We start from the raw sequence: 23,291 nt of genomic DNA on the forward strand, positions 1-23,291 counted from the left end.
AAGAAAGTTCTAAGGGGTTTTGTGCTCCATCTTTTTTGTGTGAAAGTAGTAAGACTGCTTTGCAGAGTATCAAGGTGATAAATGCAAAGAACTGCACAGAAGCTGGATTTCATGTACATCTCAGTGGTGAGAGAACCTTCCCAAATCAGGCTGAGAACTTAATATATTGTGATGGTTATGAGCCCTAATTCAATTTTCTTCTTGTTCAGGGAAATACAATCATACACGGTAGGAATAATTTTGTGCTGATTCAGAAAGATGAATGCTGTGTATTTAGGTGCTTGACATTCTGTAGATTACTTCCAGTTGTAAGTGGTTTATAAAAGGTTTTATTCAAATTTAAAACTTTAAATTCTTGAGATTTCTCCAAAATCATTTAGGAAAGATATTCTCCTTGATGTAAGGAGAGAAAAAAAAGCAAACAAACAAAAAAACCATCCAAAACATACATATATAGCATATTTTTTTCATTTTTTTAGGTAGTGTTCCATTCTCTACATATTTCTTCATGTGTTGAAAGTGCAAAATATAAATTTGGCTTCCATGCCTCAATTCAGATGAAACTGTTTAGTAAATAATGACTTGCAAGGGTCATGACTCCAATAGTGAGAGCCCGGAGATGCTGTGGCTTCCACTATCCCTAACTGTGCATATTCTTGAAATGTGACTGGAATTAAGGACTGCTGCTTCTTCATACACTTATGTTTTTCAAAAAGAAAACAGGGGAGTACTAATACACTATTATTAATTTTCAGTTCTTAAAGGTGATAAGAGAGGAAAGAAGGGTTACTGTAAGATAAATGGAAGAAATAATCTAGGTTGGTTATAATAATGGTGGTATCAAAACCTGCTGGTTGTCTTTAAATTTGATTAAATAATTGGAGATGCTTGCAGTCCTCTTCTGAAAGAAGACTCTGAGAAATAAATTCTGACCATGCAATTTTAATGACTTCTGTGAATATGACTTATCAGATTACTTGTGGTAGTTTAAAATCCAACTGGGACTGCAAATTTCTTGTCTGCCACAAATAAATTAGTGCCATTTAACTTCCAATTATGCAGCTTACAACCAGGTTAATCTTAATTGATGATATGCTTTCAGTGTGTTTGCATATGCCTGTCCAATAATCAAAACCTTTCTAGATGCTGGTGTTTTAAGTTTTCTGGAGTGTGGGGTTCATGGAAGAAAAAAGTGTTGCTCAGAATTGTTTTTGCTTGAAAGAGACAGAAACCTCCACCATGCTGCATAATGCCTGTGCATAAAGGGACAGAAACCTATGCTTTTAAGGAAGGCTGACATAGTTGCTTGACACTTGCTTTAATCTAAATTATTTTTATATCTCAGTCAGTTTGGAACCTGCTTTCTAGGTGAAGGATTCCCCAGTTGAAGTTGCCTTTGAAGAAAACATTTACCACTGGCCATGCTTAGAATACCTCTCTCTTTTCTCATAGTGGTTTTTTTTTTTTGCCTTCATAATTCACAGGGAACTTCTAAAATACTCTTTTATGAGTACTTAACTGACTCTTAATTTACAGACACTCTCTGTTGTTTAAATGCACTGACCTGAATCTTGGGAGGGAGAATAGATATTGTAGTGGCTTGTTCTCTGGGCAAGTGTTTCAAAGCTCCCAAGTGTTAAAATTCCTCCCCCAAGCCCAAGAGGGCTTGGCTACAAGAATATAGAAATACTGTAGGGATCTTTATACTTAAAGAATGTAATTTAATAGAATTTAAAAAAAAATATTAATTTCAAACCTTACCCTCTCTTTAGTTTTGCCAAGAGAACTTTTTAGAGGAACATTTTTGCAGTACAGAGTTGATTAATATTTTTGTATGTTGTGTTCTAGACATTAAAACCAAGGACACTCATCTCCAGGCCAGATCAGTGAGTGTCACCGTGCTCACTTTCAAATTCCTTTAAAAGGCTTTCTGCCACTGGGTAATTAATTTTAAAAGAAATATGGTCTCTTTATTTGTCTCTTTAGCTCCTTTTTCCTGCTTGCTTTTTTTACACCCATTTTCCACTTTTCACTTACCTTCAGGCTTTTTGGGGCAGAGACAAATGCATGGCTGCTTTGCTGGGGTCATACATTGCACGTATTGGAGTGTGCCACAGTCTTAATTTTTTAATTAGCTGGGTGAACTGTACAGCTTTAAGAAAATTTGCAGTTTATTTCCTTTTACATTTTGCATCCCCCTTTTCTGCTTTAGACAGAGGGTTTGCTGCATTAAACACACTGTGGGCCTGTCAGTGTCCTGCAGCACTTTCTGCATTGAGTAGTTTGACTTGAGACTGGCTTCTTGGGGGTAAATGCCAACACTAGTCTCTCTTTCTGGAACACATAGGCAGTGTTTGAATGAGCTCTGAATTTTCCATGAGAAATCCATCAAGTGTAAAAAGCAAAAGCAGTTTTCACTGCTGTCTTGTAAAGGAGCTGCTATCCTTGCACCAAAAGAAAGCTCAAAATGGTGTTTTCACAGGGTTTGTCTCCAGTCGGTTGTGACTCGCAGTGCTAGGCTGTGGTCTGGGCTGGCATTGTTTGGGCTGGGTGAATTAAACAATAGCCACAGCCTGCAAACAAGAGGACAAAAGCGTTTTCAAGGCCGTGCTTCTAGCAAGCAAAAAACCCCCCAGACTGTTCAGGAAAGAGGGAAGTGGTGGAGAGAATTTAGCTATTGCTAGTGTTACAAATAGTGCACGGCAAGAGAAAGAAACAATAATGAAAAAAACAGATGTGAAATAAGAGAAGAGAGCAAGAGTTTGTCTTGAAGTTACTTTTTGCCATGGCTTGCAGGAGAGTGAAGAGGAGTCAGTGTTAGGCAGCCCCGGAGTTGGGGGAGTCAAGCAGAGAGCTGATTTCTGTCTGTAGCTTTTGCCAATGCTTGAGCTGGAATTCCACTGGGAACTGAGCTGTGCAGAGGAGGTTAAAGTGGGACTGCTCTGGCATCTGTGGAGCCAGTCCAGCATTGAGGGACAATATACGTGCTCCTAAGGCAGCGCTATTAAATAAAGCAAATTATTTATACAGCAGACTGGTTATTGATAATCTTCCATTTTACCTTTTGGGTCCTTCTGTAGCTGTTAAACTTGCATCTGATTCTGTCCAATTAGGAGTGTTAAATCTGTATACCCCTATATATAAGCATTTGTGTCACATAATTAGTAAATTTCACAATGAATCCCTTGAAATTATATAAGGGCATATTCATTGCGTAGACTGCTTTCATTTTAGTCTTGTGTATTAGGATACTTTGGAATTTCCAGTATGCAGAAACAGGTAAATATTTCAGCTAAATTTTAGTAGGTTCACAAGGGTCTTTGTGAGTGTGGAATTGCTGCTGTCATTCCACTTAATTTCTTTCAAGAGATGAATAATAACACACCTCACCAATAAAGAACCCCAAATTGTGGAAGCCAGGTGTCTTTTCTAGAGAAGGAGATAGGTTTAGCTTGTCAGCCCTGTGTGCACAGCACAGACAGTGCTTCTTACTTACTTATGATGGCTTCTGCAAGACTTGGTGACACGTCTTTGTCCTTTCTAAGCATTGTGCTGGCAGTTGCTTTTCCCTTTAAGTAGCAAGAAGTGTAACTAACTCATAGCTGAGCAGTGTAAGTGAGGTTAAAATAAGAGAATAAGGGACAGTGGGAGTCAGTGAGACTCCACAGGTGTGTTTTCAGTAGTGCTCAGACAACTGAAGGTAGTGAGGATGGTGTGGCTGTTGAGCAATGGTGTAGCACCTCTGACTGTAGAAAGTTTCTGGAGATGGCTGCTAATTCTGTTAAGGACAAATTTCAATGCCTTGGTCTGTGCTTATATCACAGTCAAGTTTGTTTTAGATTATGTGCTTCCCCTAGGGCAAAGTGTGCAGAGATCAATGCAAAAATTAACTAGCAATCTTCCTGGTGCCTTTCTGATCATGCCCTAAGCTGAGTACATAGTATGAGTATCATCCATCTTTGAGATTGCTTCAGCTGTATCTCTGCAGGTTTCCTTACAAGTAATTTTGTTAATCATGTGATTTTTTAAAAGAAAATTATTTCTAGGTCTTAATCTGAAAGTGGAAGTTTGAAGATAAGTAAAAACTTAAGTTCTTGCAAGTATGTCTCAAATACTCATGGAGCTGCTGATTCATATACTGCAAAGGAATGCTTGTGTTGGGTTTTCCAGTGGGATCAAAACTTGTGATGAACCGAAGAAATCACCTTGAACTGTCTTGAATTTTGGGAGGAAAACCAGAATGTTGTACAGAATTAGCTTAGGAGATGGTGTTAAAGGGAGGAAAGCACATAAATGTAGTAAAATAGGTATCCTGTGTAGGGAATAAATACAGGACAAAGTTTGCAAATGGAGTCTGGGATAGGGATAAGACAACAGGAAGCTCTTCTAGCCTGCTGAAGCTGAGAGTGTGCACTGCTTTCTGGAGATCTCCGTGCTTCCCATCTGGTGGCTGCCCAGACAAAACAGGAGAACCATCTGCCTTCCAGCTGGCCCGTCAGAAGGTGCCTACCGGGAAGCTCACGTGTTTGTTTGTGGAGCCTGTCAGTCCTTGCAGCCCAAAGATGGGATGTGAGGATCAACAGGAAAAGACAGAAAAGGGGAAAACAGGGAAGAGAGGAGTGCACCCAGAGAGGGCTTTCTCTCCATCATTAGAAACTTTTTGTGTTGTCCACTTGTTTGTGAAGGTGCATCCTTCCTCTGGTGTTATCTGAAGAAGGAGTAGTGGTGTAAAAACCAATACCTGATTTTTCTTAAAGCTTCCAACGTGTGATCTTGCATCCATTTGTCCTAACCTACGTTAATTAGTGAGTGGAAATTAGCTTAAAACGCAGTGCACAGAAATCTCAAACTTAAATACTGACTTTCCTTATCTTCCCTGAAAGTGTGTAAAAAACTTATTAAAAAGATCTGAACACTTATTGGCAAACATGGCTCCCTGTACTTGAGCAAGGCAAAACTGGAGGCTTGCAGATTTGGGACAGTTTGCTATAAAATCAGAGATAATTTGCTGGAATGTTCACTTTTGATTCATGGATTGCTTATTGGCTTCGTATTGCTTGCTTTAAACTTTTATGGACGCACTTAGAATCATAACAATGCTTAACATTCAGGAGCCCTCCTAACACCCCCTCTTTCAGAGGCTTAGTCTGGGATATTTTTGTTTGCTTTGCATAAGGAGTCATTAAATCATAAGGAGCAGAAGGATTGCTGTGAAAGTCAGCACATTCTGCTCTCCTCTGCAGCTCCATGAGGGAAGGGGAGAGCGAGGGGCAGTGCCCGGCCAGGTCACGGACACGGGGCGGGCGATGGGGTGGAAGGCCTGGACCTCGCTGGGTGAAGGGCCAGGAGTGCTGCAGTCCCTAATGAGGTTTACTAAGAACAGCAGTGGGTTCTTTGCCAGTCTTGGCAGGGGCCAAGGGTATTAGCCGTGTGCAGGGGTTGAAATAGAAATCAAGGTTTATTTTTAGCACCGGTCTCTTCAGGGCACATTGGAAACCTGATCAGGGAAGGGAAGTGCTGTCATGCTCGGGAGGCACCTTAGCACCTGCACTGTCAGTGGATCGTGAGCTGGAAGTGAAATTGGGAGAGTTGGATTTATCTAGAATGTCACCTCCTGGTGCTTCTGTGGGTTTGGTTTATCTCTGATTTGCTTGGCCAGACCTGGGGTGCTAAATGGTGATGAGGGCACAGAAGGAAAACTTTTTCACAAATTACCTAATCATTTCATGGTTCAAATAGCTTTGTTTTATTATGCATTAATGCAGATACTATTATTAGCCTCATGCATGGCTTATATTTTTATTAATTTTACCTGGAGCACGTAAAGGTAGAATACTGTAAAATAAACACACACGTTACGCTGATCACAAAATATTGTTGTGAAAGACTACTGTGGGAGGGCAAGCTCTGAATAAAAATGAGATATAATTTGACTCTAAGATAATTTTTCTTCTCCAGGGAGTTTGCTGAATATGTCCATGAAGGCACCCCCACATTAATGCAACATGTGACACAGATTCTAGCGAAATGGTTGTTAACTGGTTTCCTGTTCTGGGGTATCCTAATTCATTACAGAGGTATTAGGCTCTGTATTTTACAGAGATATATTTTGTGGAAATTTTTTTTCCATGAAGCTTCACTCCACAAGCAGACTGCTACATTCATTATGGAAATCTAGGCAGAGGAATTATAGGTATCTGCCAAAACCCATTTAAATATATTCATTATTAAGGTTTTTTTAATCATGTCAAAGCAAAATAAGAGAGGTATTTCTTAAAGATTGCATAGTGCAACAATATGCAATGCATTTTCTTTTAGTGTAGTAAAATGTGGACTTTAAAAATCACAGTTTTGTATTATATATTTACCATGAAATAGTCAAGGGCCATAAAGCCTGTCTGCTGACTAGAAACTTGGTGAAATTGAGATCACGTATCTCAGGGATGTATCTAATGTGATGTCTGTTCCCCTTTTATTAATCTTCTGTTCAGATCCCCAGTTCACATTTGACTCTGGCTTTCTGTTGCTTAAATGGATCACATTCGTGTGGCAGGAAGGTGCATGCCTTGTGCCTTAAATCTGCTACTTTCAAATGTGTTAGTGCATTGTTTCTATGCAAATAATGAAGCACTGAAGGAGTGAACATAAAATATTTTATCTGACATACAAAAAACCTTTATGTGCAAAAACCTCTGGCTGGGTATTTCTAGAGTTTTTTCACCTCTGTGTCCTCTGCAAGCTGAACTGTTTCTGTAACCCATTTTCCTGTCTTATAGAATAGTAATCTTTTGCAACCTTAATTAATTAAAATAAGCTGACTAATTGCTTTGCAGATGTGACACATTTTTAAATAAGTGCCTTCTAATGATGAACATTATTCCAGCTGTATATTGAGTAAACTGTTTTGATTGAGTAAATAAATACATAATCCCCCATATCCATTATGGCTGCTTTGTTCAGCAAGATTTCTATTAGTAAAATACTTCTGCAAGTAAAATAAGATTAATATTGTACCTGCTTAATTGTAGTTTGCTTTTTACCATAACTTTGTTAGGGAAATTTGGATATTTAAACTTTGAGAGGTGAGGCAAAATTCCAGTGTTGGTCTTAACTGAAGCTGGTGTAGGTGCAGAGTGACTTTGTTCTGTTGGGATAATTTCCTGCCTGGGTTGAGTTGGCTCAGGCTTCCTGGGCAGCTCTGTCTCCTCCCTTGAGGAAAGATATACCTGTATTTCTGTATTTGTCTGAAATCTAAGTAGTATTTGAAGAAGCTTATGTTCCTTTAGCCTTTGCGATGTACAAAGGTGTCATTGGATATGAATGCCTGGTTGTACATTTCTGCTCTCAGAACACCTGCAGTGGGCTGCTTTTCCTCTGGCTGTTTTCACTCCCATTTGTGTTAGAATAGATAATTCTGTTGTTCTCCACTTGGTGTTTTTTTTGGGCTGGATTCCCATCCATGTGACATGCAACAGTGTACAAAAATCAGAATTTTGTCTGACTTGTCTGATCTAGAGTGAAAAAACAGTGAGCCTTTTTTAAGCTATTTTTTTTTTGCCATTTGGTAATGTCATCGTGTAGTATATCTGGTCTCTGACTTGTGTGAAAAGAGCCTCAGAGATGTATAGGATGGGTTGGAGGAAGACTTTTGTTTGCTGCTGCACTGAAAAACTAATTCAAGACATGGCAACAGCTGCGGGTGACAATTTAGAGTTGCTGAATAAGTATTGTAATCAGCATTTATCACTGAAATCACATGGGATTAAACACTTTGAGGTGATTGTTCTTGGGCATGGCCTTGGGGAGGGTTATTACCATGACACAACTAGTTGTCATGGCAATGCATGGAGAAGAGGGAGACTCTTCCTTCCTCTTTTGCATTCTGCACTCCTCTTAATAAAGGGAAGTCAGATCATTGGCAAAGTTGTAGTCTCCTTTTTTAAAATATAACAGCAATTTGTACTATTGGTCCTTCATGTTCTGGGTGAGATCACAGCACGTTACATGTTCCTTTTGTGGATTTGCCTTTTCTGTGTAAAACTGGCCTCAAACTTTCTCATGTGTGGGTGGGATGTGTTCCCTTGCTTCCCCTAAATTTGGGCTTTTCCATGGAAGCCAGTTGAGCTCCCAGTGTCTGTCAGCCAAGGTGAGAGCAGGGTGGCAGCGTGTGAGGACACTTCTGTTTGAGCTCTGCAGGGCTTTGGGGTAATGCTGTCTTACAGGTTGTCCTGCCTGCTTTCCCTGTAACTCTTCACACCCTGTGAGGTGATTAGTGAAGGTTGATACCAAAACAAAGAATCTGGGGAGAGTGATACACTAAATTAGTCTCCCTGACTTGTTAATGGGTTTTGTTATGTAGCGAAATAAATATTGGTAGCATTTCCTTTCTGTGTGATTATCTGTGAGTTGTAGCCCTGCATTTTGCTGAAGTCACCTTGGTGAAACTCAGATAAGGTGAATGGGTCTTTACAAATGCTCAATTTACTGTTTTGGAGTCTTAATTTATAATTAAAATTTATTTTTGCAGATCCAATTTCAGAAGTATGTTGTTAACATCCCTTAATGGTTTACTCTATGCAGCTAATCCCCTTTCTCTTTCATGCCATGAAGTAATGACAGGTCTTCATAGACCTCTCCCTGCTTGGGTCTCATCAGAATATTATTCTAGAAGTGCTAATGGGCTATTACATACGTGTGTGCAGCCCACAGATGCTCACGTGGTAGCAAGGAGTTTCTGTTATTAAATGTAAGTCACATATAACTATGCAAAATAATGGAGTTAATTCTAGAAGAGTTATTTAATAAGTTTGATCTTTGAAACTCTATAGTCTTAAAACATAAGGTTTGATAAATGTTTTTACAATGAAAAGCTATGCCCGGTCTCAAGTCTCATTTGACAAGTTTTTCCTTAGAAGCTGAGCAACCCTCAGTTAGTTGTTTAATAAAAGCATCAGCGACCTCAAGTAGAATTTGATGTATTTATTTTAGATATTTATTTAATGAGTTTCAGTTGTAGAGCTTTTCTTAATGTGGATTGATTCTTTCTCACAGTTGCTGCAGCCCAAGCCATTGCAGAAGAAAGAAGAAGCCAAAGTGGCATTAGCCCTCTTGCAGTCCAGACCTCAATAAAGACAGCAACTAAACCAGGTATAATTACAGGTCATTGCTCTTAATGAAGTGCTGGGCTCACAAGCGAGGGTTAGTAGGGATTGAAAAGAACATATTTAGAGAGAGGTTTGGTGCTCTTTCTTCAGGAGGCATCAGAGCACCTGGTAGATGGTTTGTAGGTTTGGTTTTGATGACAGATTTCTGTTTTTGACTGGCTCAGAGTTCAGTGGAAATTGCCTGTTTTGTAAGCAGGACATGACAGCAAAGATAAATGATGGTAACTGGGCAAGTTACCAGCTCACTTCCTGCTGAAATTCAAGTTTTTATTCCTGCAAAGACTGCTTAAGTCTTGGTTCTGCTTAGTCTGTAAATTAGCTGTCCTACAGTGCTCTGAATTTGTCATGACAGGTGAACTATCTGTTCCCAGATGACATTTTCCTAAATTCCTGTCATTCTTGTTTATGGGAGTTAATATGTACAAGAATGAGGATCAGGGCTGAATATGGAAGAGGGTATGTTCTCACACATCTGACTTCTTAGGCTTTCCTTTGACTATCCCTATGGAGACTTTAATATGATGTCTGCTTTCTCTTGCAACTATTAAAAATGTTGTGAGGGAATGAAAAAGGGGAAGAGGAGGATGTTCAGCTTTCTGTGAATTTTTCAGATGGTATCTTTTAATCTCTATATAGAGTGTGCAGTGATTTGGTGGTGTGTGCATCTCTCAGGAAGTTTCATTCTCCTTTTGATAGTAAAGACTTTTGACATTTTATATAAATTTGAATGTTCAAAGTCATTGACAATTATATGTCTTCAATTTTTGTTTTGACAGTGATAGATGGTTCCATGCTAAGAACAGAAGAAAGGCAAAGACTGGCCAGGGAGCGTAGAGAAGAGCGGGAAAAGCAACATGGTATTTTCATGTTTCATTTAAAATACCATTTTCTAAAATGTTTCTCTTAAAGGAATTACTGTCCCCCTTATTCCATGTTCTGTCACTTTTTGTCAGCTTGCTGGGGACAAGAAACAAAGTCTGCTCTTGGTCTTGCATCAGTGTCCATCTGTGAACCTGAATGAAGAAGTTCTTGATTTGAGAGGAGAACTCTGTAGAGAATTTTAGCTTGTTGAAGCTCTGTGTCACTTCTGACCTTCCATTTTTTAGCGACCAACCAGCAAATTTAGCTAATTCCTCATTGAAAGCCCTAACAAAAACACTTTGGAAAATAGAACTTTTAGCTTAGAACTCCTTCCTATAGCCCTGAAGACTGATGTTTGGAGAATGCTGATTCAGAGAAAACCAAAAAAGATTTATCTACTTGAATGGCTTGTTTGCCTTGAACACTGCCTCCCTTGTTTCCCAGCACACTGAAATGACTCCTGTACTGAAGTGTCAGCAGTATACACTTTATCTTAGCAGGGAATCTGAGACTGGATAGCAGCAGAAAACTCTTGCCCAGCTTTATGCTGTTTGTGATGTGAATCAGTGCATGTGTATGTAGCAGGAGATGAAGGGGTCACAGTGTGCCCTGCAGTCCTGGGTCTTGGGCTCCCAGCTGGTGAGATGTCTCTCTGAGCTGTTTGTTTGTTTCTCAACATAAAAGCAAAGACCCACAACAACAGGAATTACTGTGTTATCCTAAAACAGGGTAGTATTATGATGCATATAAAATTCAGAAATATTTTGGGGGCCCTGTGTGTAGATGCTGCCTGTGCATTGTTGGTGTGATTATCTGGTCTCTTGGTTCATTTCATCTGTCTGGCCATGGAAAATTCTCTGTGAATTCTAGCTGTGTGTCACAGGACCTGAGGCTTCCTGTTGGACTGCACACAGCTGTTTCTTGGTGGAGGCTGCAGAGAATGGTGATACAACTATTTTGAACTCCAATACAGGAACTGTAGGGTCTTCCCATCTTATCACTCAGTGCCTTAAATATTACTATATTTTGTTTTAAAAACCAAAAAAGATACAACATAAAAAATTCTACTTTTTCATTTTTAATTTACTGCTTCCTTACAGAGACATCACCATTATGTTGGTAAGAAAAGTGTATGCTTAATATAGGGAATATACATATCCTGATATTCCTGTCTAGACAGTAAAGCCTAGTAGCAGGCAAAGTTCTAATTCCACTTCCAGCCTGGGGACAGAATTAAAGATGAGTCTCTTGTCTGTTGTCACCTCTGCAAGCTCATCTTCCTGTACATTTTCACTTCAGGTGGTAAGAATTATACTTGGATAGTCCCTTGCTTGTAAGTTGTATTGCAATATCAATGAATGGCTAAGTTTGATTTTAATTTTTTCTTAAAAATATTTTTACAGCTGCCAAAGAGACACAGATCCTTGAAAAGGAGAGAAAGGCAAAACTCCAGTATGAAAAACAGTTAGAAGAAAGGCAGAGAAAGCTAAAAGAAATGAAGCAAAAAGAGGAACAACGGAGGGCAGCAGTAGAAGAGAAGAGGAAACAAAAAATAGAGGAGGAAAAGGTAACACACATCAAAGTTCCATAGATTAAAAGAGCTACATGGTTTTCCTACATTACCATGCTCTGAAGTGCTGTGAATGAGAAACTCAGGGAAATTATGAATGTGTTAGAAAGAAAAGTATTTTCCACATCTACAGTGGGCTATGTAGGCACATGTTCACCTTCCCCATAGAGCTTTAGCTATAGCTGAGGCATTCAGGACTTCAGGAGCTGTAGCTGTTTGACCACTGGTTATTTTTCACTTGAGCAAAACCCCCACTCCATATTCCTAGATTTCCAAATGCCTTCAGAGCACTTTGTAGATTTTGTCTGTAAATCAACATAGGTGACAGGTCTTAGACTTACTTCTCTTATTTCTGTGTCTTGCTTCCTTCTCAGGCCCTGATGTGGCCTGAGACTCACATTCTCTTAATTCTTCTAAACCTGAATTCATTCCTGTATGATGAAAGGTGGTGATGTTATCTGTGTATTTGTCATTTGCTGCTTTGAACTGTGTAGTGACTGTGCTCAACTGGCCTTTGCTCTGACTGCACATGGACAGGCAGGGCAGTGTTTGAGTTTGGGACTCACTTGAGGATAGAAGCTGGCAGCAGAAATAAATACATGAAGTTATTCCATCCTTTTGAGAAGTAGCTGACATGAGGATTCATATACCTCTCCATAGCTCCTCAGTCATTCTGCACATCTCTGTAGCTCACTATATTGAGGTCTTGAGCTCATTTCTGTCATTTGTAAAGTGAAGCTTATGTCTAGCTCTGACTGAAGAATTACTGCACTGCAGATACCTCCATGGAAATACAATCTACAGATTACATAATGTCTGGGTACTTTGGCACCTTAGGTAAACTCTAGTTCAGGTTTCTCTAACAGAGGGGAAACTAAGCTTTATATTTCAAACAAAAACTTTTAATTTTATCTTTTGTCAGTGAGCAGAATCCTCCCTTCTTTCCAGGTTGACATTGTGTGTTTTGCACAGTGACTTTTTTAGTTTGTGTTGTGAAATGGTGTTGAAAGCAGGTGAAAGTCTAGTGTCCCCAAGTGGGAGAAATGGCTGTATAATGAGTTCCCTTGACATCTTACTGCAGTGTATCTGCAGAAAATACTGCTTCAAGAGATCACTTGGGATATAGCTATTCCAGAAGAGAAATGTGTTGTTGACACGTGTGGAAACCTGGCTGGCAAGAAGGAGTCTAGCATGGTTACGGTTCATTTTTATGCGCAAGAGCTAAAGCTCCCCTGCAGGCAGTTACTAGTTCTGGAGACAGCAGTGAAAGCTTCTTTCAGCCCCTTGTCAGGAGTGATTGCTGGGGCCTGAACTTGATTGGTCTTCTTTTGTAGTTTTGCCTTTATGCCTTGCAGTTCCTGGTTTCATCACATCTCAACCTCTCATAATTTCAGCATCTGTTAAGACCCAGTCATTGTTTTTATAGTTCTTTGAAATTACAAATAACTTTATACTTGGTATTTTACAATGGAGATTTTTTATCACCTTTTAGAAATAACTTCATTATAGAAATAGTTTCAAGGGTAACAGATGACTTTTGCTCAGTTTGGGGTTCATCCCTATTTAGAAAATCAGTAGTGCTGTTTTCTGAATAGGAAATCTGTTTGGTGGCTATTTTAAGTAAAGAGCAGAATAGATTATCTGTGCTTTAGCTCGACCTAATCATGTTTGCAGTGTTTTGAAGCCATTAATTGCCTCCAACATTCTTTGCATGATAATTTTTGTAACAAAATCCTGGTAAAAAAGATGATAAATCATACTGGGGGTGGTCTGTATTTTGTTTCCTGGCGTGGCTGTGGTTAACAGTTAGAAGCTTCATGGAGATGTTGTTTGGTAGGAGCGCTATGAAGCAGTTCTGCATCGCACCTTGGAACGGAGTCAGCGGCTGGAAACACGACAGAAGAGATGGTCGTGGGGAGGGTCTGTAACTCCAGACTCAGAAGGCAAAACAGGTAAGCAGCACTGCTTTTAGTAGGACTGAAATCACAGAATATTCTGTGTGAACATTGGCAAATGCAGCACAATTCACAGGGACCTGGGCATCCTTTCCTATCTGGGATTTTAAAGCAGGATCTGTGACTGGCTCATGGGAAGGTGTCATATCTGTACTTGCCCTGAAATGCTGCTCAGATTTAGAGCTATTTCTGACCTTGGGAAGAGCTGGAGAGAAGCTCTATGGGAAATACAACACATGACAGCACTGCCAGCCCTCAAGCATCAGATAAGGGGAATTATGATCTGTAATATTAAGATAATTGAGAGTCCTTCAAATGCAGTTCATGTAGTGGAGTGCCAAGACTGGTGATTAAACCAAAAGTACCCAGTTGTACTCTAATATCACATCTAAAATGTTTTAAACACGCCCTTGGAGTTAGGGAATGCTGACTGATTATTTGACTGTCCAGTAGTGGGTAAGGAAATGCATTGGTCAGTCCAAGCTTCTTGGAACATGGATTCTATTCTGGATTAGGTGATGCATTTTAACAGTCTTTAATTTGAGCTCAGATAATTTCCTGTTTCACAATTAACTGTTTCTACTTGTAAGCATTCTGAAATCAGACCAGCAAATAAAGATTGCAGTAGAAGGGATCTTTTCACACACTACCTAACCACCTATAAATAGTGTAAGTTATTGGCCAGGAATAAAATAAATTTTAAAAAATATTTCAGTTCTGCCTATCCTCTGTATTGGTGGAATTGTACTGAGTATGGTACTGTTATTTTCTGTCAGCTTGAGTGTGTGTTTGTAACATGTTTGAAAGTGCTTTGATATCAGTTGTCATTATGATATGCAGCATCCCCATTTTTTGGTTAACTTGCATTTTTTTGCTATTTGACCTCATGACTTAGCTTACAAACCTTCTTCTTCTACAGAACAGCAGAGCACAGATGAAGGTGGAGCTGGTGGTACAGATTTATAAAATTTTCTTTTTCTGTTATTTTGCATTCACTACTAACCTTTTAAGCTTGAGTTCTTCTCACACTAAGAAAAACCATCTTCTTATAGATCTTTTCCTGGATCTTGGCCAGCTGTGCAACAAATGTGATTCCCTAAGTAGAAAGCAGGCCCCCTCATTTTGGCTATCCCTCCCAGCTAATTCAACTATGGCTTAAGTCATGGCATGCTGAGTGGATTTTAAGGGAAAGGCTTATGTTCATTTGGGTTTTTAAAGAGCACAAGGAGAAGAGAAATTTCTGTGGGCAAGTATTTGAATATGAATTAGTTCAGTGGTCTAAGGTTTGGAGGGTTTAAGGGCAGTTTCAGACTGTTTCATTACTTTGCAAAAATTACATTGTAGGTCTTGGTTTGTTTCCTTCTTGCTTTGGTTTACCAGCAGTTGAAGTAACATTTGCAAAATCAAATGATATTTTAGTGAAACTTTGTGAAAGGGAATGAGTCTCTTGAGCAGTTTAATAATTTTTCTATTAAGGGTATTGCAAAATCAGAGCTTTCCCAATTACCTAAAAATAATTCTATTCAAGAAATGTGTTTTCATTGGATTTCTGGCACTTTCTAGTGCACAGACTAGGCCATTCATAGAAATGCTTTGGATCACTGATACATATGTTTAATAAGGAAAATTATTTCTTGTGGCTAGATTGAGATGAAAACTCTCAGCTGAGACTCAGCTGAATCTGAATTCTGACAGTCTGTGCATGCCCACAACGTTACTAATGCAGTGCAGCTGTCTGTGACACAGACAAGTGAGACTTGAAACTGCAGTGAAGGTCTGACTGAGTATGGTTAACAACTCTGTCAACACAGCAGAAGCATATGTATTTTAGTTAACTTTTCTCTTCCCTTGCCCTGCACATCATGAGTCCCTAATTTTCTCCAAAATGAGCCAGTTTGGCTGGGTTGGTTTATCTGCTTTACATGTGTTCCTTGGATACATATATAAATCCATTCACTGTATCTCAGACTACCAAATATCATTTAACCTTGAAACTGGGAAATCACATTTGCCTTACATCTTTAAGAAAGCAGTGTGTTTTATTCTTCTAACAAACACAAAATAATGTTCTTTGCTCTCTCCTGACTTATGTGAGGAAATGAGCCTTGTCTGTCCTTTCCGTTGTGGAGGATCTTCAGTGCTGCTGAAGCACATTTAAGATAAAATGTCTTCTAACACAAATGCTCCTGATGTAATAAGTGCTTAAACTGTGATTTATGCATCATAAAGTGACTATGCAGATAGTTCAGGAGCAGTAGATCAATTTGGATAACTTGGCACCAATCTGGAAAAAAAATTGCAATGGAGATAAACAGGTAATGCAATGTCCTAGTCAAACCCTTGTGCACCCACATTGTTTTAAAATTGTGTTTGATTTTATGTTAATGTTTCAAACATGAAGCTATGATCTGTGGGGTGTATAATGTGGAACCATGACTGGTTTTACATTTCTCATATTTATTCCTATTTCAGGGTAGGTCTTTTTAACTTTGGGAGCTCATTACTTAATTATTATTGAAAATCTACCTAAGACATGTGGGATACTTAAATCCAGCTGGCTTTCTAAAAAATCCTTATATGGTCCATTTTGCTGTATATTTGCACATTTTCTGGAAAGACAACAATTACCTTTTTTTTACTCTGAAAAATGACACTATATGAGCTCTACTCCATTACATCATTGTAGCTGAATAGTGCATCTTCTCTAACTGCATGTTTTGAGCAAATTTGAATCCATTATTATACTTCCACTGTCAAATTCTGTGGTAGATTTGGGATTAAAGCCCCATTTCTTAAAATGAGAACCATTTGGGGAACTGATTTCAAATATTCTTTAAATATTTTAGGACAAAAGGCATTCTTGTCAGTTGTAGTGCTGTGCAAAAAAAAATGCAGAATAGGATATGTCTTCCGTGAACAGGGTGTGTCAACAGTAATATTTAGGAACATTGAGTGGCAGAGCAGAGGTTTTGGGTGATAGTGTGCTCTGGAAAGTGAAGCCCATGTAATGGAACATTTCCCCAGCCATCAGCAGTTCTGTGGGATGTTTAGTGTGATTCATGAGACCACAGCAGGGATTCTGCTGATGGAGAAATGGAAAAATGGATGAAAGCCCTAGAGTCAAGTGTTACATTAATGGCATTGCTGTCAGTGCTAAGATGAAGCAGGCAGGGTGTGGGTCTGCCAAGAGAAATGGCCAAGCTGTGCAATAAAGTCTCCTTGATGACAGTCCTGGTAAAGGGGGTGTTTTAGTGGTGCCTGCTGAGCAGAACTAGAGGTTCAGGTGCATCAGGACTGGAGACATGCTTTTAGAATAGAAATGGGGCTGCCAGAGCCTTTCCTTGCTAAATAAAGAGCTTCCTTGTCCTACTAGAAATTTGGAAGGAAGTGAGAGACAGCTGATCTTATTTCATGTAGCCTTATGTTATCCAGCCTCAGGCAATGCTGCAGCACCCTCTCAGTGAAACCTTGGGAGGATTGAAAGCTCCTCATTCTGAGTGATTTTCTTAAGATCCCATGTTTTCCAGCTCCTTGCCCAGTCCAAGTCCTGCTGTATGGCAGACATGTGCTTTCTTCAGCTCTACTGCTGCAGTTTGCTTTCCCCCTCCATTAGCAAAATAGAGAAGTTGGTGTCACATGGGCTGTGTGCTTCTTGATTTCAAACCCCTTAATGGATGTTTTCTAACATTCCCCCGAAGACGTTATTTGGGATACTTTTTCAAATGGTGCTACATAGGCAGGATATTCCTGAGCCAGTCAGTCCGGTTGTCTTCTAAAGCTTTTTTTTTTATTAGAAAAAGGAGCTTTATAGTTTGCAGAAGCTGTTCTGTAATGAGGTAGGGAAGAAGTTGAGGCCATCTGATCATGCAGATGTATTGCTTGAAAAAGCATTGACCTCTGTTCCTGGGTCCCAGTAGGTGATAGACCAAATCTCATATTTCATACAAGTGCTGAAGTGCTAAATTGAACCAAGAGAAATTTGTGTGAAGTGTCTCTGTGATGTTTGGAGGCCATGGACTCAGTTGAGTTCAGGCAGGAGGCAGGATTTCCTTTAAAGAGCAGACACTAGGGGGTAGCCTTCCCCTTCAAAAGCACCCAAACACATAAATTATGAGCTTCCTGATTTTTGTATATGAAACCTCTTAAGGCTGTTTAGTTATCCCAGTTCTCAGACTCCATTCACAAAATGCCCCCCTTTTTTTTTTTCTTCTTCATTTTGTTATGTTGGGAAAGTGTCCACTAAGCTCAGATCTTAATTTCTAAACTAGATTCAGTAGATCTTCCTCTTATCCCAGGGGACTTTGCTCTTGTTCACTGTGCCAAGAGCTTCCCATAGGCTGTCCATAGGAATCCTTATATCCTGGCTCTGGCTATAAGGGGCTGCTGTAGCATGCTGGCAAAGGGAAAAGATGTTGCCTCTGTGGTGAGTAGTGCTGCTGTGTCCTTTGGTATTTATGCACTAATGAGTTCAGATTAATCATCTTTGCTTGTGCAATGTGTCAGTGAAATCAATTACTTGTATTAGATGTATAGAATTTCATGTTTGTTGTGCTGGTCTGCACCCCTCTATGTACATTTATGTTTTCTGCTTACTGAGTTTCTGTAGCAACAGTTGTATGGGGTTTTTTTCCAGTGCTTTCACACTCTGGAGTAGTGTTCATCCTGAAAGTACATTATTTGAAATTAAAAAGCAGGTATTTATCTGCCTTGTAATAAACTTGCAGTTCTGCCACACGAAATGTGATCTTTATGTGTGTATATGTATCTGTATACACATACCAAAAGAAATTAATGCCTCTTGTGGCAGTTTTTTTCTGAAAAATTGCAGATTTGATAAGAAACATGAACTTAAGAGTAGCTTTTAGAGAAAAATTGGCAATTTCTAAAATACAGCAATCTTTGTGAAGCGATCAGAAATAAGAATGCTTTCTTGCCTTTCCTTAGGACTTGGTTTTATTCCTCCAAAAATGGTTTAGATTTATTAACTAGTGATTAAAAAACTGGTTTGAATGAAGAAAGAAATTTTCCTGATTTTGTTGTTATTTTCTGTGTCTTACCAGTCTGGTAACAACAGACAACCTCAGTAGCTTTTGTCTTTATATGTTAGGGGTACAGGGTTTAAAAATCCCCTGTTCACACACACATGCATAAATTTTGGCATGACTCCACTAAATTCTACCTTTCCTGTGCCTGTCCCAGCTGGTGCTAATGGTACCAAGCCTGTTCAAAGGAAAACAAAATTTTGTGTTTATCATCAAACAAAAATGTAAATAGCTTTCAGGATGTAATACCTGGAGAGTGAGCTCCCAGCAAGGTGTGAAAGGCTCAGGATGAGGGTGACTTCTAAAGGTATCACTTCTCTCCACAGCCAGCAAACGCTCGCCCTCCACAGCCAACCTCAAACAGGCAGAGGCTGCCGTGAGCAAATGCCTGTCCTCGTCTGCAGCTCCTCTGAATGCCTCAGATCGAAGTAAGTGGGGGTGTGTGGCTGCTGGGAGCAGGGCACTGCTCAACTGTGCCTGGGGAGGAGACAGGAGGTGGAAGGAAAATTCCTCCCTCCTCCCCTGCTGTGTGACTCACTTCATATTTTGATCTCAGATGCATTTCATGCAATTTCTTAATCCAGCCTGACTGTTCAGGGTTTTGACCCAGTTGATGTGATCTCTGTTAGAGGAGAAGAGCGATGGTAAAAACTGCTGGTTTTTAATTTTTTTATTTCTGTAATTCTGTTACTAAAGTCAAATCTTGGTTAATGATTCACAGATAATTTCCCATCATCTCTGTGGATTTGCATGCCTTAATTCACACTCTAAAATTTCAGCAAAATAGACATAGTATGAAAATAAAGTCTGTCCTTTTCTGTTAGACAGCTTCAGTCATTTGATTGCCAATGAGAGGGGAAAAAATCAATTATGATAAAGAATTGTCCCAACATACTTGTTAAGATAAATAAAAACTATTTGTAGGAGCATATATTTTGGCTTGTTTTAGCATGAGATTTTGTTAATTTGGAATCTTCCCAGAGTTTTGTATGAACCTGCCTATATCACAAACATGGAGGATTTTGCTTTTGCTTTTTTGTTTTTCTAAAATGATGAATAAGCTAAAAGCTGTTTAATACAAAAGCAGATTCAGCTAGGTGTGTGCTGCAGTGTTCTGCCAGGCTGCAACCTCTGATGAAGCAAACTGAGCTAAAAGAATCCCTGACACAGACACAGCTAAAGGTGGTTTTGCTGGTTCATGTTGGAAGGTGATGCAGCAGAAAAATTTGTGATCATCCATTCTGTGCCTGATGGGGAAATCAGTGACTATATTTATACTGGCAGGGGCTCTGAGTCACTGGAGGCTGCTTGTGATTTTAAATTATATTTATATATTATGTGTCTGCAGGGTTCAGCTCTGGATATGAGTCAGAAGCAGGGTTGTAAAGTACAAATTAAACCTCTTACAAAGGAAGTAACTAATTATCAACTAATTGGGATTGCTTTCAAACTTACTGTCATACCCTGAAATCCTTTGTGAATCCTTAGTCACTTCGGAGGAAATATTCTCAGGTGGCTTGAAATACAACAAATTTGGACAGGACTCCAAGTGATCTATGTGATCAGAGGTGAGAGGGTGACTTAGAGTGATCCTGTGCTCTCAATCTGACACTTGGGGAGAACTGTATGTTTGGTAAAAAGATGGGTAAATTCACAGGACATAAGATACAGTCCTAAAATAAACCAGATTGCTTCTGTTGTGCATGTGTGCCTGGGAGGGTGAAGGAGCAGAATGTGGAAATGAGAAAATTATGCTTGTCCTGGATCAGTGGAGTATCTCCACTTACTACTGTGTTAATTCTAGGCTCACTCATACTCATAGAGACTGTGAGCAGTTGTCTTTTAAAATTCTGGTGTATTTTAAGTATGTACAAGGATGGCCTCCATAGATCAAACAAGAATCTGTTGTGGCTGACATACTACTGCTGTGATCAGAAACATGCAGAAATTAAAGAAGTAATGCTTTATATGAAGTGGTTCTTCCCTGATCCAGTTTTTCTGCTTATGAAGAATTTAATATTATAAAGCAACTTAATCATTCCTCTCTCTCTTAGGGAAGTGGGGCAGGTGTTGGAGGGTACCTCTGGGCTTTTGAGCATAATTAATCCATGCACTTTCACTTCCAGGTACCACAAAGAGAAGTGCCTCATTAAACAGACTGAGTAACAAAGTCCCTCCACATTCCCAGCAGTCAGCACCCAAAGGTTCGCAGGTGGAACAGAAAGGTGCTAGAAACCAGTTTGTTTTGAGAGTTGGGAGGCAGTAAATGGGATATTCAATGACTTTAAACCATGTCCCAGTTCCATTATAAATGTTTGCACTCAGGCATTCATGCAGTCTGTGCACTGTGGCATAAATATAATTATGCACATTGCAGTGCCAGATATTGGGTAACTGTCTCTAAACCAGCCTTATTCCTCTGAAATGTGGAAGGGTGGGGGGAAAGTAGACAAATGGTAGCCAAACCATTTAACTCATGAGAAAATAGTGCTTCATAATGATACATTGATGGTTTTAGCTGATTGGTAAAAGCAAAGCATGGGATGGCAAGTTAGAAAATCATATCTTGTTAAAAATAATCTTCCTTACGCTTGGTCTCTAGGAGGAACAGAAAAGAAGAGGAGCACATCTTTGAGTAGAATGAGTAGTAAACCCCAATCCTCTCCAGAGCTAGAAAAAGTGAAAAAGGAAGAAAAAACAGGTGGTTGTTTCATAAAATCAAATATTTTTAAAAAGCCTTTTAAGTTTGGATGGGCTTGATTACACTAGCTTCCTAAGTTCTTAAATTTCTAGGACATTTAAATGGTTTTTTAGTTACCCAGTGTTAAATATAAAATTGTATAAGTTAAATTTTTACTTCTGGACAGAAAAAGAAATCCTCTAAGGCAGCCTTAGTCTTTATTATATGGCACTGCAAACAGATAGCAATATGTGTCTGCTTAATAAAGCAATCTGTTTGAGAGCTGGTAGACTGAAGGGTCAGAAATGGTAAAAATGTCACTGATCTGTTCACTTCTTAGTTAAATCTTACCTTTGCTTTTTAAATTCCATTTCATTATTCAGTTTAAAAGCAACTTCTCTGTTCCTGCTGCTGGAGTAAACCATGTGCATGCAGAAGGAAGAAACCTGTTCTCACTTTAGTCTCTTTTGGTCTGTGTATTCCCAACTAGGTTAAAAATAACCTCATTCCTAGGAACTCCTCCTAAACCTGGAGAATAGCACCTTGTCTAACATGTTTTTCCCTCTGAGTTAACAATTCTGAAACTTTCCTTTTTAGCAGCAGTTGCCAACAGTTGAAATTATTTCTGCTTCAGAATCTTTCCTGTGTGAGAGAATGTTGGGTGCTGTCCATGTGAATCTGTGTGTGCAGGCGATGCTTGACCATAACTGCTGGCTTTGACTTGCAAGCCTTCTGTTTATTATGTCAAAACAGCCTTTCCTGCAATCTAGAGAATGTAGCTCTGAAGAGCTCAGTCAAAAATGTCTCATACTTTGACTGGATTCAGCATTTACCTCTGTTGTACACGTGCCAGTCTCTGCACTTTAAAATGACTTGTACTAAGCAAGACAAGAACAGGAAGTGCAGCATAAGAGATTGCACTGTTTAACCCTTCTGTGCTTTTAGTTTGGAATTCCCCCTCCATGACTTCAGTATTGTTCTTCCAAAACTGTTACGATTTGCAACAATGCTCATTCTTCCTTTGCTTTGTACTGCTTGTCTTTTCCGTGATATGATTTCATGTTGGATCCTTTTTGGTTTGTTCCTGTGTCCAGCTCGTCGCTCCCAGCTCAGTCCCCTGGACAGTAGCGTAATCAGCCGCCTCCTGGCCCCCACACAGGCCTCCCTAGCTAGGAGCAAAAGTGCTGCTACCTTGTCGGCTGATGGACAGGACCCCTCAGGTAACAGGAGGGCAGCAAAGCCTCAAAATCTTACACACTTGCTCTTCAAGCAAGAACGTAGATGGTAGCTGCTAACTGTGCTACACTTCTGTCTGAATCAGACAGTTAATACATGGTTGTGTGTAATATTACTTACCCATGCTGTGTTGCATGTTTACTTTACAAAACCATATAATAATATTAGCTTTTAAACTGCAGTGCTGATTTACTTGCTCTGCAGAGAACCAGATGCTGGTGTTCATTCTGGGGATTTTTTAACTGTGTGTGGTTTTTTTTAACTGACAGAGACCTGCATTTGTACCCTCAACTCAATCTCAGACATTGTGGTTAGAGTAGTACTAGGTTATGAAAGGGAAAAAAAAAAAAACAAGCAAACTTAAAATTTCAAAGTGCAAAACTTAGGGGAAGAAACTCTTGCAGGAACATGACAATAGAGTTACCTTTAGATAAGTACAGTGAGCCCTGAGCTGGCTTTGTTCAGCTGATAAGAGAAGTCAGGGTATAATAGAAGAGAGAAACCCTGGCTGACTCAAGCAGTTTTGTGTTGGTCCAGACTGACCTGATATGTCCACAGCAAGCTCAGTTTACTAGAGCAGGAATTTGCATCATGGGCAAGCCCCCCTAGCTGCATCCCACATGTCCTGGAATTGTTACTGGTTAATTAATAATGCCCCAGTAAATGCATCTCTGGAACCAATGTGGAGTCCTTTCTCTTCTTTTACCTTCATCTTGTGTTATCAGTTTTGCCTGTTTCTTCTTTAGTATGAAATCACATCTTTATTTTTTATCTTACACCATT

The 23,291-nt window shown here is 39.4% G+C and overlaps 1 protein-coding gene across 6 annotated transcripts in view; it reads left to right on the forward strand.

Moving 5' to 3' along the window:
- The window catches only part of MAP7D3 (MAP7 domain containing 3), a 42,423-nt gene that overhangs the window by 3,769 nt on the left and 15,363 nt on the right, over nt 1-23,291 (forward strand). For 2 of the 6 annotated variants that reach the window (XM_021548474.3, XM_021548475.2), the window contains exons 2-10: nt 9,052-9,147; nt 9,941-10,021; nt 11,429-11,592; nt 13,433-13,547; nt 14,470-14,502; nt 18,919-19,020; nt 20,719-20,817; nt 21,195-21,293; nt 22,367-22,492. In XM_021548474.3, the coding sequence (XP_021404149.2) occupies nt 9,052-9,147; nt 9,941-10,021; nt 11,429-11,592; nt 13,433-13,547; nt 14,470-14,502; nt 18,919-19,020; nt 20,719-20,817; nt 21,195-21,293; nt 22,367-22,492 (915 nt within the window). The remainder of the gene's footprint in view (nt 1-9,051; nt 9,148-9,940; nt 10,022-11,428; nt 11,593-13,432; nt 13,548-14,469; nt 14,503-18,918; nt 19,021-20,718; nt 20,818-21,194; nt 21,294-22,366; nt 22,493-23,291) is intronic. The other 4 variants (XM_031504781.2, XM_021548476.3, XM_021548477.3 and 1 more) reach the window with 4 other exon arrangements.

This window comes from Lonchura striata, chromosome 14 (assembly GCF_046129695.1).
Source record: "Lonchura striata isolate bLonStr1 chromosome 14, bLonStr1.mat, whole genome shotgun sequence".
NCBI classification, from domain to species: domain Eukaryota; kingdom Metazoa; phylum Chordata; class Aves; order Passeriformes; family Estrildidae; genus Lonchura; species Lonchura striata.